The sequence below is a fragment of the Callospermophilus lateralis genome, chromosome 13, assembly GCF_048772815.1.
Source record: "Callospermophilus lateralis isolate mCalLat2 chromosome 13, mCalLat2.hap1, whole genome shotgun sequence".
NCBI lineage: Eukaryota > Metazoa > Chordata > Mammalia > Rodentia > Sciuridae > Callospermophilus > Callospermophilus lateralis.
The window spans coordinates 32,053,238-32,065,920 of record NC_135317.1 but is presented as its reverse complement, the minus strand read 5'-3'; the positions used below and the strand labels follow the sequence as shown (position 1 = coordinate 32,065,920).

Below are 12,683 nucleotides of genomic sequence, written 5' to 3'. Positions count from 1 at the left end.
GTGTCCTCTCTGGACAGAATGCATCTTGGAGGTTTACAGGGAATACACAACCATCTTCAACTTGCTGCTGTGCTTGAAGCAAATTTCATGTTTACATTGAAACTTGAAGTCCTTTCTCATACTATTTGTCTAATATCTGGGTAAATACTAGTCTTATGAAGTGAATTGTTAACAACAATATTCAATTTATCTTATTCTTCACCAAGTTAAGAGAAAATTTAGTTACAGTTGCAGTATATGTGTTAGATGTGAACTGCTAACTTCCAAGGAATAGTGTCCTTTATGGAACCACTGTAGGGGTTAAAACACAGAAAGTGGCCAGAAAGCGCCTCCTGGAAGAAAGGAGTTGTGATTCTTTTGTTGCCACTGTGTTCCCAGTTCCTGACACAGACCTGGCACATGATAGGGCCTTATCTAGCCAATGAATGAAGTCATTTCTATAGTCCCAGTAAGTTTACATCATAAGACTCTTAAATAGTCTCTTTTTTTAAAAAAAAAATATATATTTTTAGTTGTAGATGGACACAAGACCTTAATTTTGTTTGTCTATTTTTATGTGGTGCTGAGGATCAAAACTAGTGCCTCATACAGCTAAACAAGCACTCTACCACTGGGCCACCACCCCACCCCTTGAACAGTCTCTTAAGGATATGCCACTGTGATAACTACACTCTGGAAGCTTTTGCTTAAATACTAATATCTTCCCATTCAGATGCCAATTTACAGTCTTGCTCCCTTAACTTAAAGGTTTTATTTGAGCTGCCTCTCTTGATCCTTCTCTCTGGCTTAAAAAAATTACCCAGTTAACTGAATAAGATTCCCAGTTGGCTGGTCTTTTCAGATGTGTGGAAGTTATCTTTTAAGCACACTTATGTTAGAAAGAAGATATAGGAAGTCATAAAGTGTGGGTGAACTGATTGCCCAAAGACAACCCCTCTTAACATTTTGGTATGTAGTCATCAAATTGGTAGGCTTACCATGAAGCTAATGTCACCAAAGTTCATACTATGTAACTTTTCATTTTTAGGATCCTCAAAATTTTAGGTTTCATCGCCCACAAAACCTGGCTCTATCACTGCTCTCCATGATAGTTATTAATAGACTTTTATAAATGTAGTTCCTTTCCATTTTGTAATATGCTTTTCCACTTAATGAAATATAAATTTTTGTTCATTGTCACATGCTTTTAGAATCCCTTTTAAAAACAGTGTAGTGTTCCAGTGAATAGATCTATTAAGATAATTGATTTACTAAATTACTTCCCTATTTTTGGACAGAGACTTCCCCATCCCTTGTATTGTACTTACAAATTTGCTTCACTTAACATCCTGCTTTGTGCCTAACTGTGTAAAAGTTGAATTACTGGCTCAAACTATATGTGTATATATGTATTTGAGGGACTTTGAATATATCTCCACAAACAGACCTTCAGAAAAGTAGTATCAATTTACTTTCCCAACAGTGATATATGAGAATACCCATTTTCTTAACTCTTATCTAAGCTATTGTACTGTAAAAACATTTGCTGATTTCATAGGTATAAAAAGCTGTCTTGTCTTTTAATTTATCATTTTTTTCTTAAGTGGAAAAATAAGTCCAGCAAGAGCTCTCTATATATTTAGGGCATTAGCTCTATGCCATTGGTAATGCAAACAGTAATTTGCATAATCGGCAATTGGATTCAGAGAAATTAAGGAATTTAGTTCATTTGGAATTGTCACATTATCTGCCTGCAGAAGATGCCCTTTAGAGGAAATTGTATTGCCATTCCAGAAAGGCAAGCATACATCATATTAACTTGACCACATTACAGAGAGAATTGAATTTATTTTAACTAAAGATATTTGAGCATCTACCAGGTGCTTAACAGTCTACTGTATATTACCATCCAGTGAGGGAAACTGACACATATACAACTAACTGTAATGCAGAATTAAAAGCCGTGCTGGCAATTTCAACAAAACACATATGTGTGAACACATATGTGAGAGGAAATTAATTTTCTAACTCATAATGGAAAAGTGATGAAGGAGGGGTTGACGATGATCGTGCAGAGGAGGTACGTGTGATGTGCGTGTCAAGCAAAGAAGTGGCGAGAGGGCCGTCACCAGTCAGGGGCACAGCACCTGGTGCAAATATTCATGGCAGGATACCCAAGGAAGGTGGGATGATTTGGGGTCATAAGGCTGGAAATTGAGGGGCCACACTGTGAATTTCCTTGGATACCTTAAGAAAAAGAAGACTTCCTGCACTGTGGAAGTAATTCTGAGATTCCAGTCAATAAAAATATAGAGACACAAGCCTGAAGAGCCTGCCAGCTGCATTTTGTGTAAGTGTGACTTAGAGCTTTTGCTGAAATCCACACTGCCTTCGCAGTCATCAGGGTGGGAGGACACTGAAGGACCAGGCTTCTCAGAAGGACTCCAAGTGCTGTGAGCTTCATTCAGAACCCTGATGCAGCTTTCCAGGCTCTCTGTGGCCCCAGAGCCCCACCACCCCACCTGGCGGGTGGATTGTTTTTAACCACGGGTTGGCATTTTCTTCAGTAAAGTTAGAGACAGGAGATGGCTGCCACCTTCATGGCTGTTAATTCAGAGACTGGTGAGGGGCAAAGGGGGATTAAGAAAAGACACACAAACATTTAGAGAGAAAGGTGGGATCAGGTGGGTACTGTCCTCTGATGGAGGAATAGTGACCCAGAGCTGGCTCCACGTGGTTATTACATAGGTTTTACCATCAAAAGTTTATTTGTGAGAAAGTTTCTGGAAAGCAGGTAGACTTGAAGTGACCCAGTATGGTTACCTTGCTCTGCTCAGCATCTTCTATTCCTAGGAGGCAGTGTCCGTGACTCAAGGTTAAAAGGGACATCTCTGGATGTTTGCCCAGGGAGACCAAGGGCCGCTGTGCCATAGCAACTGGGGAATGTGAACCCTACACTCACGTACAGGGAAATCCCAGTGCAAGTGCACCACAACCTCAAGATAATCAGACACCCTGAATCACATCACCCCTCCCCACAGGAGATAGCTTCCTGAACAGCCCTGCTCATGCCTCAGCATCTTCAAGCTCATGGTCAGTCTAAGTGTGAGGACAGCTAAAGTTGTCCTGGCAGGTTGAGTGAAAGGATTGGACAAGGCTAAATGCAGAATTTCAGAAGCAGCATGCCTCAAGGGAGAGGTACTGGTTCTGTGGATTGACAGAATTGGGTATATTTCTTAGTAAGTAACTGTAACTTTTAGGCAAGTTGCTTGATTGGACCTTCAGAGCTTCTATTTCCCTATCTGAAATACTAGTCTTACCAACAACTTGACGAGGTGCTATGCTGATGGAATGAAATAATGCACTCTATATCTGACATATAGTAGGCCTCCTAAAAAAAGCATTTCTTTATCCTCTTCCCTTCTTCATAAAAAGGGAGGTTATGATCCAGAGTTCCTCAGACATCCTCTGAATCTGGAGCAGCCAGGACTAACTTGGAGAGAGGATGTGCCAAACTGGCTGAATCTCTAGAAACCATGCGGGTTTTAGCTTATCACTGTGCCAACAAAACGCCACTGTATATTAAGAGAATTCCTTCTGAGTTTAAGCATTTCTAAATACCTTTCCTGAATCAAGTGTGAAAAGACTGTTCTTCTCTGTTTGTAAAGGCATCTCTCCCATCTGCCCCGGATTTTCACGTTCTGTAACTGGACGTGTGTACCCAGCTGGCAGCTGCGCCAGCCAGACCTGAGGTAACTAGAGTTTAGACCCCCATTTTTTTTTCCACTCCAGAGCTTACAAATTCTATTTCAAGCACACACTCGTACGGAATGCAGATGTGGGGATGAAAATCAGGCCCTTTGGGGGAGTGAGGCTGTGACATGAAACTGGAGTGAGACCGTAAGTGGCTCATCTGCAGTGGCCTCACCCCAGGCCTAGTGGGGCCCAGACCTCAGGGGTGGTTTTGGCCTTTTGATATAGCATTAGCAATCGCCTGGGAGAGTGGCCACACCTCCCATTTGGGGCAAGACATTGCACAACCTGTGATTTAGACAGGCTCGAAAGATTTTCTCTATACTCCGAGGAACGTGGAACCATGTGGAAATTCTAGAGAACTCCTTCCCTGAGGAAGCTGAGGGGAAATGGAGCTGCTTATGCCTGCCCGACACAAGAGGATTACGCTGGTCAAAGAAATTGCCACTTCAGAATGCATTCCTAATGAGAATACAAACCAGAGGCAAAGCTGTTTGGCTGTGGACATCACCTAATAAAAGCTCTTACAGCTCACACATGTGACATCCTCTTTGGATAACAGAGAATTTATTCATTCACTCAACAAATATTAAGAAACTTACTACCTGAAAGGTACTATCGTAGGTACAAAGGACGACAACAGCAACAAAAATGTTTTTTTTTTTTTTTTAAATCTCTGATCTCATGAAATTTACATTCTAGGAAGAAAACCTAACAGTAAACAACATAAATAATTAAAATGTAAATTATATATTTACCTCAGATTCTCAAAGGTGTTGCTATTGTCTTGGTTCCTGGTTGCTGTTCAGAAAGCTACCACTTTCTTGATACCAGTGCCTCCTAAGTGACTTTGTCCCCACCTCTGGGAGATTTTACAGCCCTCTGCTTTTTCCTGTCATCTCCAATGTCTCAGTGACCAGCCTAAATGCATGTTAGGGCATTTCATGAATGCTTTAAATCTTCCGTCTTTTTTCTCTCAGTTTGTGAGAGAAAAAAGAAAAAGAAAATTCTTGGATTATTTTTGGGGGAAATTCTTTTTTTCCTGATCTCTTACCCAAAGCTCTTTTATTAGGACTATGGTGCTCTGATGTCATTCTCTATTTTTCTTATTATTGTGCTTCTCCCTTTCTCACCCCTTAGTTCTGTTTGCTCTACTTTTTAAGATTCCATCAACTTTTTCACCGAATTTTTATTTCTGCTGCACGGTTCTCCAAGTGTTCCCCTGTGCCTGAGCTGCCTCGCCTCTGCAGAGTTTCTGTCACTTTGGTCGTTTCTTTCAAGGTACAACAGCTGATAAATACCTGTGCATCCTGAGAGTCTAAATGTATGGTGGAGACATGGTCATACCATGCCGCAGTCTCTCGGCTGGGCACAAATCACAAGTCTCCACACAGCTTGTAGATTCAAACAGCAATTCTTTATTCCCGAACTCACACGGGCCGACTACAAACACGCTCTGGGGGAATCCACGTTCTCTGCCCAAATCCACTCCGCATGGCAATACCAGTTGCAAATTTTATACATGGCACTCCACATATCCTGTGACCAGGCGACATCTAAATATCACGCTCAAAAATCTATAGGTCACCTTCTTCCAGCAACTCAGTGTTCTAGGGGGATCCTTCAGTTTCCTGACTGGGGTTTGAGCCCCTTGGCTAGCATTCTCTCCTGGGCCTGGGCGTCCTGAATCCAGTCTTTGGTTGGAGCTCTTCAGTCTTCTGATGTGAGTGCAATGAAGAATTCCTTGGCTGAGTAGTGCAGAAAGGGAGAGGTGGACATCGTGCCACACACTGGGGAAGAAAAGACTTCAACCTGGCCTCACGCGTTCAACTCACTGTTCCTTCCTCTCCTTTCCTGGATTTGTGTGGCCCTGGATGTTGTAGGTCAACTTCTTCCCTCAAAGATGTAGGTGACAACTTTGTCTCATCTGCTATGATCATCAAAGTTAAGGGTCTTATTCAAGAGCACACAGCCATTTTTTCTCTCCTCTTTGTCATTGTGGATTTATGTCTTTTTTGATTCCTCATTGCCATTTTAAATGGAATTTCTGAAGAAAGTAATAAATTTGTCTCATGAACTGCCATGTTTATCTAGATGTCGCTCTATTCTCACATTAGTCTGTCCTGTTAAGGCTTAGTGAAGTGGTGGTCCACCCTCGGTAGGATCTCACAAAGATTCACATTCAGTATTAGGGTCTTAGGTATCCTATTTCAGTGATGTGTTTCTGAATAACAAATGACCATAAAACATGGTGACTTGGAACGATGGCAGTTATTTATTTGTTTATGATTCTGCAATTTGAGCAGCGTTTGGAGGGAGCATCTCGTTTCTATTCCATGTGGCATCCGCTGGGATAGCTCATACACATGACCAGTCAGTAGATCTGGCTATACAATGAGTGCATAACTGGAGCCAGGAGGACTTTGGTTCTTTGTGTGGCCTCCCGCCCATGTGCCTTGGTTGAACTCCTGGAAGCGGATCCCAAGGTGCAGCTCACCTAGAGGAAAACCTCCAGTGTACAAACACATATCAAGTTTTCATTCTGCATCACACCTGCTAATAATGTTCCCATGGCCAAAGCAAGTCACAGGGCCAACCCCACAATCAGCGTGAAAAGTGACTACACTCTATAGGGGAATAAAATACTGAGAAATGTGGTTCGCTGGGGACCACATACCCCTGGGAATTCTATCATTCTGTGATTCAGTCTTGTGTTTTTCTTTGTGTAATGGACTTTTTCCCATTTTATTTATGAAATGTTGCTGTGTCCAACTCTTTTCCTGAAGCTAACTTAAGATGGTATAAATATACAGTAGGTATGAATTAAAACCACAGAAATATGGTCGCATTTCCACTAAAAATGTTTCTGAATGGACTACAAAGACTTAAGCTCTGTAGCTTACCCTTTGCTATAATGATTATGTTCCTGGTTAATGAAAGACATGGAAAAAATAACCCTAAGGGATTAGGTCCTAAGTATACCTTCCAAAGGAATTAAATGCTACCTTTCACCTTAGGCCAGCCGAGGTCAGTTCCTTATCTTTTTGGTTTTAAAACAGTGGTTAATTAGCCTCTTTAATACCTGCCTGGACTCTGGAGAATAAAAGCAGGATGCTTATGTGATAACCAGATAGTGCATTCCTTGGAAATTCCAAACATATATTCCTTGTCACATGCTTTTCAAGTTTGTCAAGAACATCTGTAAGTGCAGTAGGACAGACACAGCTTACCTTGTGCTTCAAGTCCTCTGAGTCGGACTAATAACCATGCTCTTTTTGCACGCAGGGGTTCTCTATCTCCAGTACGGAGATGAAACCAAGCAGCTCAGGATGCCGAATGAAATCACAAGTGCAGACACGATCCGTGCTCTCTTTGTAAGTGCCTTTCCACAGCAGCTCACCATGAAAATGCTGGAGTCACCCAGTGTCGCCATTTACATCAAAGATGAAAGCAGAAATGTCTATTATGAATTAAATGATGTAAGGTAAGTAGTCATGTCATTGGGTTTTTTTTTTTTTTGGGGGGGGGGTGCTTCCTCCATGTGTTGTATTTATGGTTTGTTTCTCTCTACCATATGGTATTTAGAGGGTCTTTTATCCCAGTGAAGGAAGCACAGCCATTATCATGATTGGCAGGATTATTCACCCAGGTGTGAATTCACTCTCTGGCTTTCCACAGTTCATTTGCAAGGCATAGTTTATAAAGATGGAGGCAAAAGACTTTTGCATGGATCTTTGAATATGACATCAAATCTTTCAATGTCATAAATCAGAAAAGAACATTAGAAATGATCCAGCCCACCATTTCATCTCAAAGTCAGGAAAACCAAGGCCCTGAGAGTTGGTGGAGAAACTTGGTGAGAACTGAAAGCAGTACTCAGGACTAGAAATTTCCAAACTCCCTCTCAAGTGCTCTTTCCCCTGTAGACAAAGACTGTGGCTGTTTGGGGTAGTGATCCTACTGGGTCTTAGAATATAAGCAATGGACTCATCTTTATTGCCTAAAAGAAATGAGACTGAAAAGCATTCTCACTTTCCATTTGTTTCTTTGAGAGTGTCCTTTACCTAAGAGTCTCACTTTTCAGGAGGGCTTTCTCCAGGACACCCAGATGGATGTACTCTAAAACTAGATTATGTAGACTCATGGTATTGTAAATGGCAAAAAAACAGAAGCATCCTATTGGCTGTAGTGGTGGTTACAGAAGAGACCCTTTTGAACTATTCTATTCAAATAACCTGAGAAACAGGACTTAAATCACTAATATGGTGGCCTTTACTTATTTTAGAACTCAGGAGATTATTTAGTGGATAATCTGGCCCTTTCATTTTATGGAACCAGAATCTCAGATAACATCAAAGTTAAGGTTCTTATTCAAGAGCACACAGCCAATTAAGCACTAAGCCCCACCCCAAACCTGGCTGAGGACATTCTCAGATCATCAAGGGCAGAACTTGGGGTTTCTGGATCCTTGCCCCATGGTGATAGCAAGCTCTCCTGTTTTGTTATCTTGGAAATAACGAGTACCACTTTTAAAAATATGCCTTTAGAGGACAGTAAATGTAAGCCGATAAATATCTAACAATGATCACAAATGACATATTTAGTATTGTGCCAAGATGAATGAGTAATTTAGGGCTTTCAAAGTTTGACACATGCCCTAAGGTATAGGTGCTACCTATTACACAACCTTCCTGCTTTTTAAAATCGGTTTAAATATTCATGAGTACCAGAACATTCATGCTTGTTTTCGATATAAATTATTAGTCAAGCTATCACCAAAACTTTTTTTTTTAATTTACAAAGCATAAACTTAAAGCTGAAATAATCACATTATGTTTGAAGACTGTTTGCAATAATATAATCCCATGTAGTATTTTTACATGGACATGACATTTTATAACAATCATATTTCCGCACTTAGAGGCATGGAGGGATGCTGCCATAGGAAGTAGGTATGAAACTAAGCACTCTTGATTTTGGAGCTCAGGGCTGAGGAGAGGGTTGTAGACAATCACTGTCTTGCAGCCTATGGGAGGATTGCCATAAGTCTGCTTCCTAGAGCCTTTCCCAAGCCTCAAAATGTGGTTCATTTGGTTCTTTTTGCATTCTTTGGGAATGTTGGAAAGCAGTTAACAAAGAGAAATGCGAGGAGGACTAGGAGGAAACAGGTCATGGCCCTCCTTGCAAACCCATTTGGTAAGATTAGTGAAAATAGCACTTGAAGGGCAGTCACTTTTTAAACACTATCATTCCCAGTGATGCTTACATTTTATGATCGAAAAAATGATGATCTTTTTGATCTTTAAGCTGCAGTACTGATAGCCTGATTTTTTAAAATCTCATTTAAAAAGCTTAAGTGGAAAGTCATTGATTTGTAAATTTTCTATAATTTTACTTCTCCAGTTTCTTTGATTTAAATATTTAAAAAGACCTAAAAGTGTTCAAGCAGGGAAAATACTTTTGTTGGATGATGAATATAATATTTATGCTAAATGATCACATATATATCCTTCCTGAGAATCACTCTCTCTCTCTCTCTCTTTTAAATATAAAAGATGGTTCATTTCTATTTCATTTGAATGGTAGAAGAAATTTTTACCACAAGCAATATTTTAAGACCAAAAAAAAAAAAAAAAAAGTATCACATAGGCTCTAACTGAAGACAATGGCTTTAATCTAAACTCAAGGCAAACTTCATGTCACCTCCTGAGTATTTTTGAAGCAAGAGTGTATTTTCTCACCATTTGGCTTATTTCATTATGTGTTGGGTTCTGTGTATTTTCCTTCGGGAAAATGCTGCAGAGTTCGGGTCAGAATACTGTGTTGTAAATGTCACCACCGTAAATGCAATCTGGCCTTTTACTGTTGGTTCATCTCAGATGAACATGTTTCTAAATTAATCAGAAACCAAGCTCATGTATTTTCAAAATACCTTTACAGTTGCAGTAAGTCTTTCTCACCAGTGAGGTTTGCAGTTTCTCCACATCATCACACATGACTTCTGCCTCTAGCCAGAGGGTGTGTTCCTTTAGTGAATGCCCAAGGTCTTGCCTCTACGACATTCCCCTTCTCATTAACTGAGCCCCTTTTAATAACAAGGGCTGTATGCTCCCCTCAGCAGACTTCTAACGAGCTCCTTGAAACGTGGAACAAATATGCAAGCTTGGACTAGTCCTTGCTTCAAAGTAATGATTGGCAGGTATTTAAAAAAGAAGAACAGGACCAGTCCAAGAATCCTCCACTTCACTTAAAACCAAAACATAACCCAGTAATCCCAGTGATTGCAATCAGCCCATTAAATGCATCGCTGCACCTGGGAGAAGGTATTTGTCCTCCTGCACACATTTTTCTGAGTTTGCCCCAGCCATCACTGGAGTGGAATCACAGGGTAGACAGGGATGAAGGGACTTTGGATGGCCCTTCCAGGGCTTTACAGTGCGAAACAAGGACTTCGTACACATTCATGTGCTCTTAAATAACTTTAAGGTAGGCGCCAAGCAAGGTATGGGATATCTGTCTTTTGCTTGTGGGATGACTCATTGGCTGTAAGTGCTAGGTTTAGGAGAGAAGAATTTATCTGCTGCTGTTCCTTTATGGCCTATGATTCAATTTGTATGTAGGAAAGTATGTTTTAAAACCCACTGTGGAAGAAACAAATGCACTGTAAAGATATTAATTTAATTTAATTAATTTGGGTACTTTTTTAAGACTGCATATAACATTTTATTTTCTTTGCTGAACATGTTTGGAGACAAAAAGAAAAGAAAAAGAAAAAAAGGCATTTGTGTGTGTGTGTGTGTGTGTGTGTGTGTGCACATTCATTAGATAAGCAGCAAACCAGGTGTTTGAGCAAAGTAAACGATTAAATATTTAAATATTAACCGAATCTCTTTGAACATATTGTAAACGTTGGAATTTTATTGTTTTTGAAAGCGTTAGTTTTCCACCCTCCGAATCTTGAAAGAAAGTTCTTGTTACCTGATATTTATGGGTGGAGAGCTACACTGAAAGAATAATACTTGCCCGAGGAACGAGACAAAGAAAGAAAAGCTGAAGTCGTTTTTCTTCTTTTCCTTATTGATATTTGCCTATTTTATGGTGAAAGAACTTTTTGTGTGGTTTCTGGTAGACACTGCCAGATTGTCTGTTCATGGCTTTTACCTGATCCTCCAGAGCAGGCAGAGGAAATGGCCAGAGTCAGGCTTCTTTCATCTGCCATAGTTTTTGATGTTTTTGATTCCAGGAACATTCAAGACAGATCCCTCCTCAAAGTGTACAACAAGGATCCTTCACACGCATTCAGTCACACACCAAAAACTGTGAATGGAGACCTGAGGGTAAGCGGCACTGTTCTATTTTTAACTTTTCTTGGTGGGTCCAACCATCTCTTCTTCTTGTTCCTGCTTCTCACATAGTCACACCCCACCACCTGGTTTCATGGGTTCTCCTCTGGTGACTCATTGTTTATTCCAGAGTAGAAAAATAAGATAGCCTCGTCATTTGGGGCAACCAGATTGAAATGGGAGTGTTATATACCCTAATTCACCTCACCTCTAAGCATGGAGTGTATATTTTATTTTTATCTTGGGCAAGGTGGGGTTTGAACCCAGGGTCTCCCACCTGCTAGGCAAGTTCTATATCACTGAGCTACACCCTTCCAACCCCTAAGCCTAGAGCTTAGAAAAAGCCTCCTTCCAAGAATATGCTGAAAATCTTCTCCGTAATACACTAATTTAGAGGATCCCTTGAAATTTTTTCCTCCAACATAAAATTCACATACAAAGAGTGCACATGTTACATGGACAACTGTTTTTGTTCTCAGAGTGTGCCTTCCAAGTTCCTCACGTTCTCTTTCCATTTTTCACCTTCTAATCCAGGACTGTTTGTTGTTGTACTGTATTTAATATTAGCAGATCTTCTGTGAACCATGTTGTGGGCAAGCACAAACATCTGTGTGATTTAAGAGCTAAAATCCTCTAGATTTAGATCATCTCAGGAGATCAAACAAATATTCACAGTACACAGGGGTGTTTTGAAGGAAAAAAGAAAAAGGAAACTAAAAAAAGAAAATTTTAAGATCACATTCATGTAGTTCCACCAGGAAGGGATTGAGTTTCTAACAATAATGTTACATTCCTCTGAAGTAAAAATGGGAGGGGAAAATAAAAGATTTGGTTCTCAGCTGCACACCCCATAACCCGCCCCCCTACACATACACACATTTAGATGGCACTGCACCATTTCATATCATCTTTTCTATGGATTAGCCCTTAGTTGAATGTTGAAGGGTAACTAGAAAGGAAAAAAAAAATTACTAGCAAAGAAACTCAGGCATGATTCTTTCCTGGAGTTGGAGTATTGTTCCTGAGTGAGGTGTGCTGTCTGTCTCCTGATAATGCTTGTTGGTTTCCTATTGCCACTAGAACAAATTATGACAAATATAGTGGCTTAAAACACTGCAAATTTATGATCTTATGGTTCTAGAATCTTTAGACTGACATGAGTTTTGCTGGCCCAATATAAGGGGTCACTAGCAAGGCTTTTCTGGAGGGTCTAGAGAGAATCTATTTTCATTTTTCCCCCCTATGTCTTCTAGCAGTCATCCACATCGATTTGTAATCCCCTTTCTTCATGTTCAAACCTAACAAAATCGCATCACTTTGACCCAGTTTCCATCGTCCTATCTCTAACCTGTGGTCTGCTTTTCAAGACATTGTGGTAACAGTGGGCCTACACAGTAGTTCAGAAAAATCTCCCTATTTTCAAGTTAGCTGATTAACATCTTTAAACCTGTCTTTCCCAAGTACCCCAATATAACCTCAAGTGCAGGGAGTTAGGGTACAGATATTATTGGGGAGCCACAGTTGTATCTCCTACAAAGGGTATGTGAGTTCAAGACCAAGAAACAAGTCAGGAGGTTTAGTTGAAAGTGCTAGAAGAATTTTCTGTGT

The 12,683-nt window shown here is 40.3% G+C and overlaps 1 protein-coding gene across 13 annotated transcripts in view; it reads left to right on the top strand.

Annotated features, from left to right (window-relative positions):
• The window catches only part of Kiaa1217 (KIAA1217 ortholog), a 458,856-nt gene that overhangs the window by 349,711 nt on the left and 96,462 nt on the right, over positions 1-12,683 (top strand). For all 13 annotated transcript variants that reach the window (XM_076832183.1, XM_076832182.1, XM_076832181.1 and 10 more), the window contains 2 exons: positions 7,018-7,216; positions 10,976-11,069. In XM_076832183.1, coding sequence (XP_076688298.1) covers positions 7,018-7,216; positions 10,976-11,069 — 293 coding nt within the window. The remainder of the gene's footprint in view (positions 1-7,017; positions 7,217-10,975; positions 11,070-12,683) is intronic.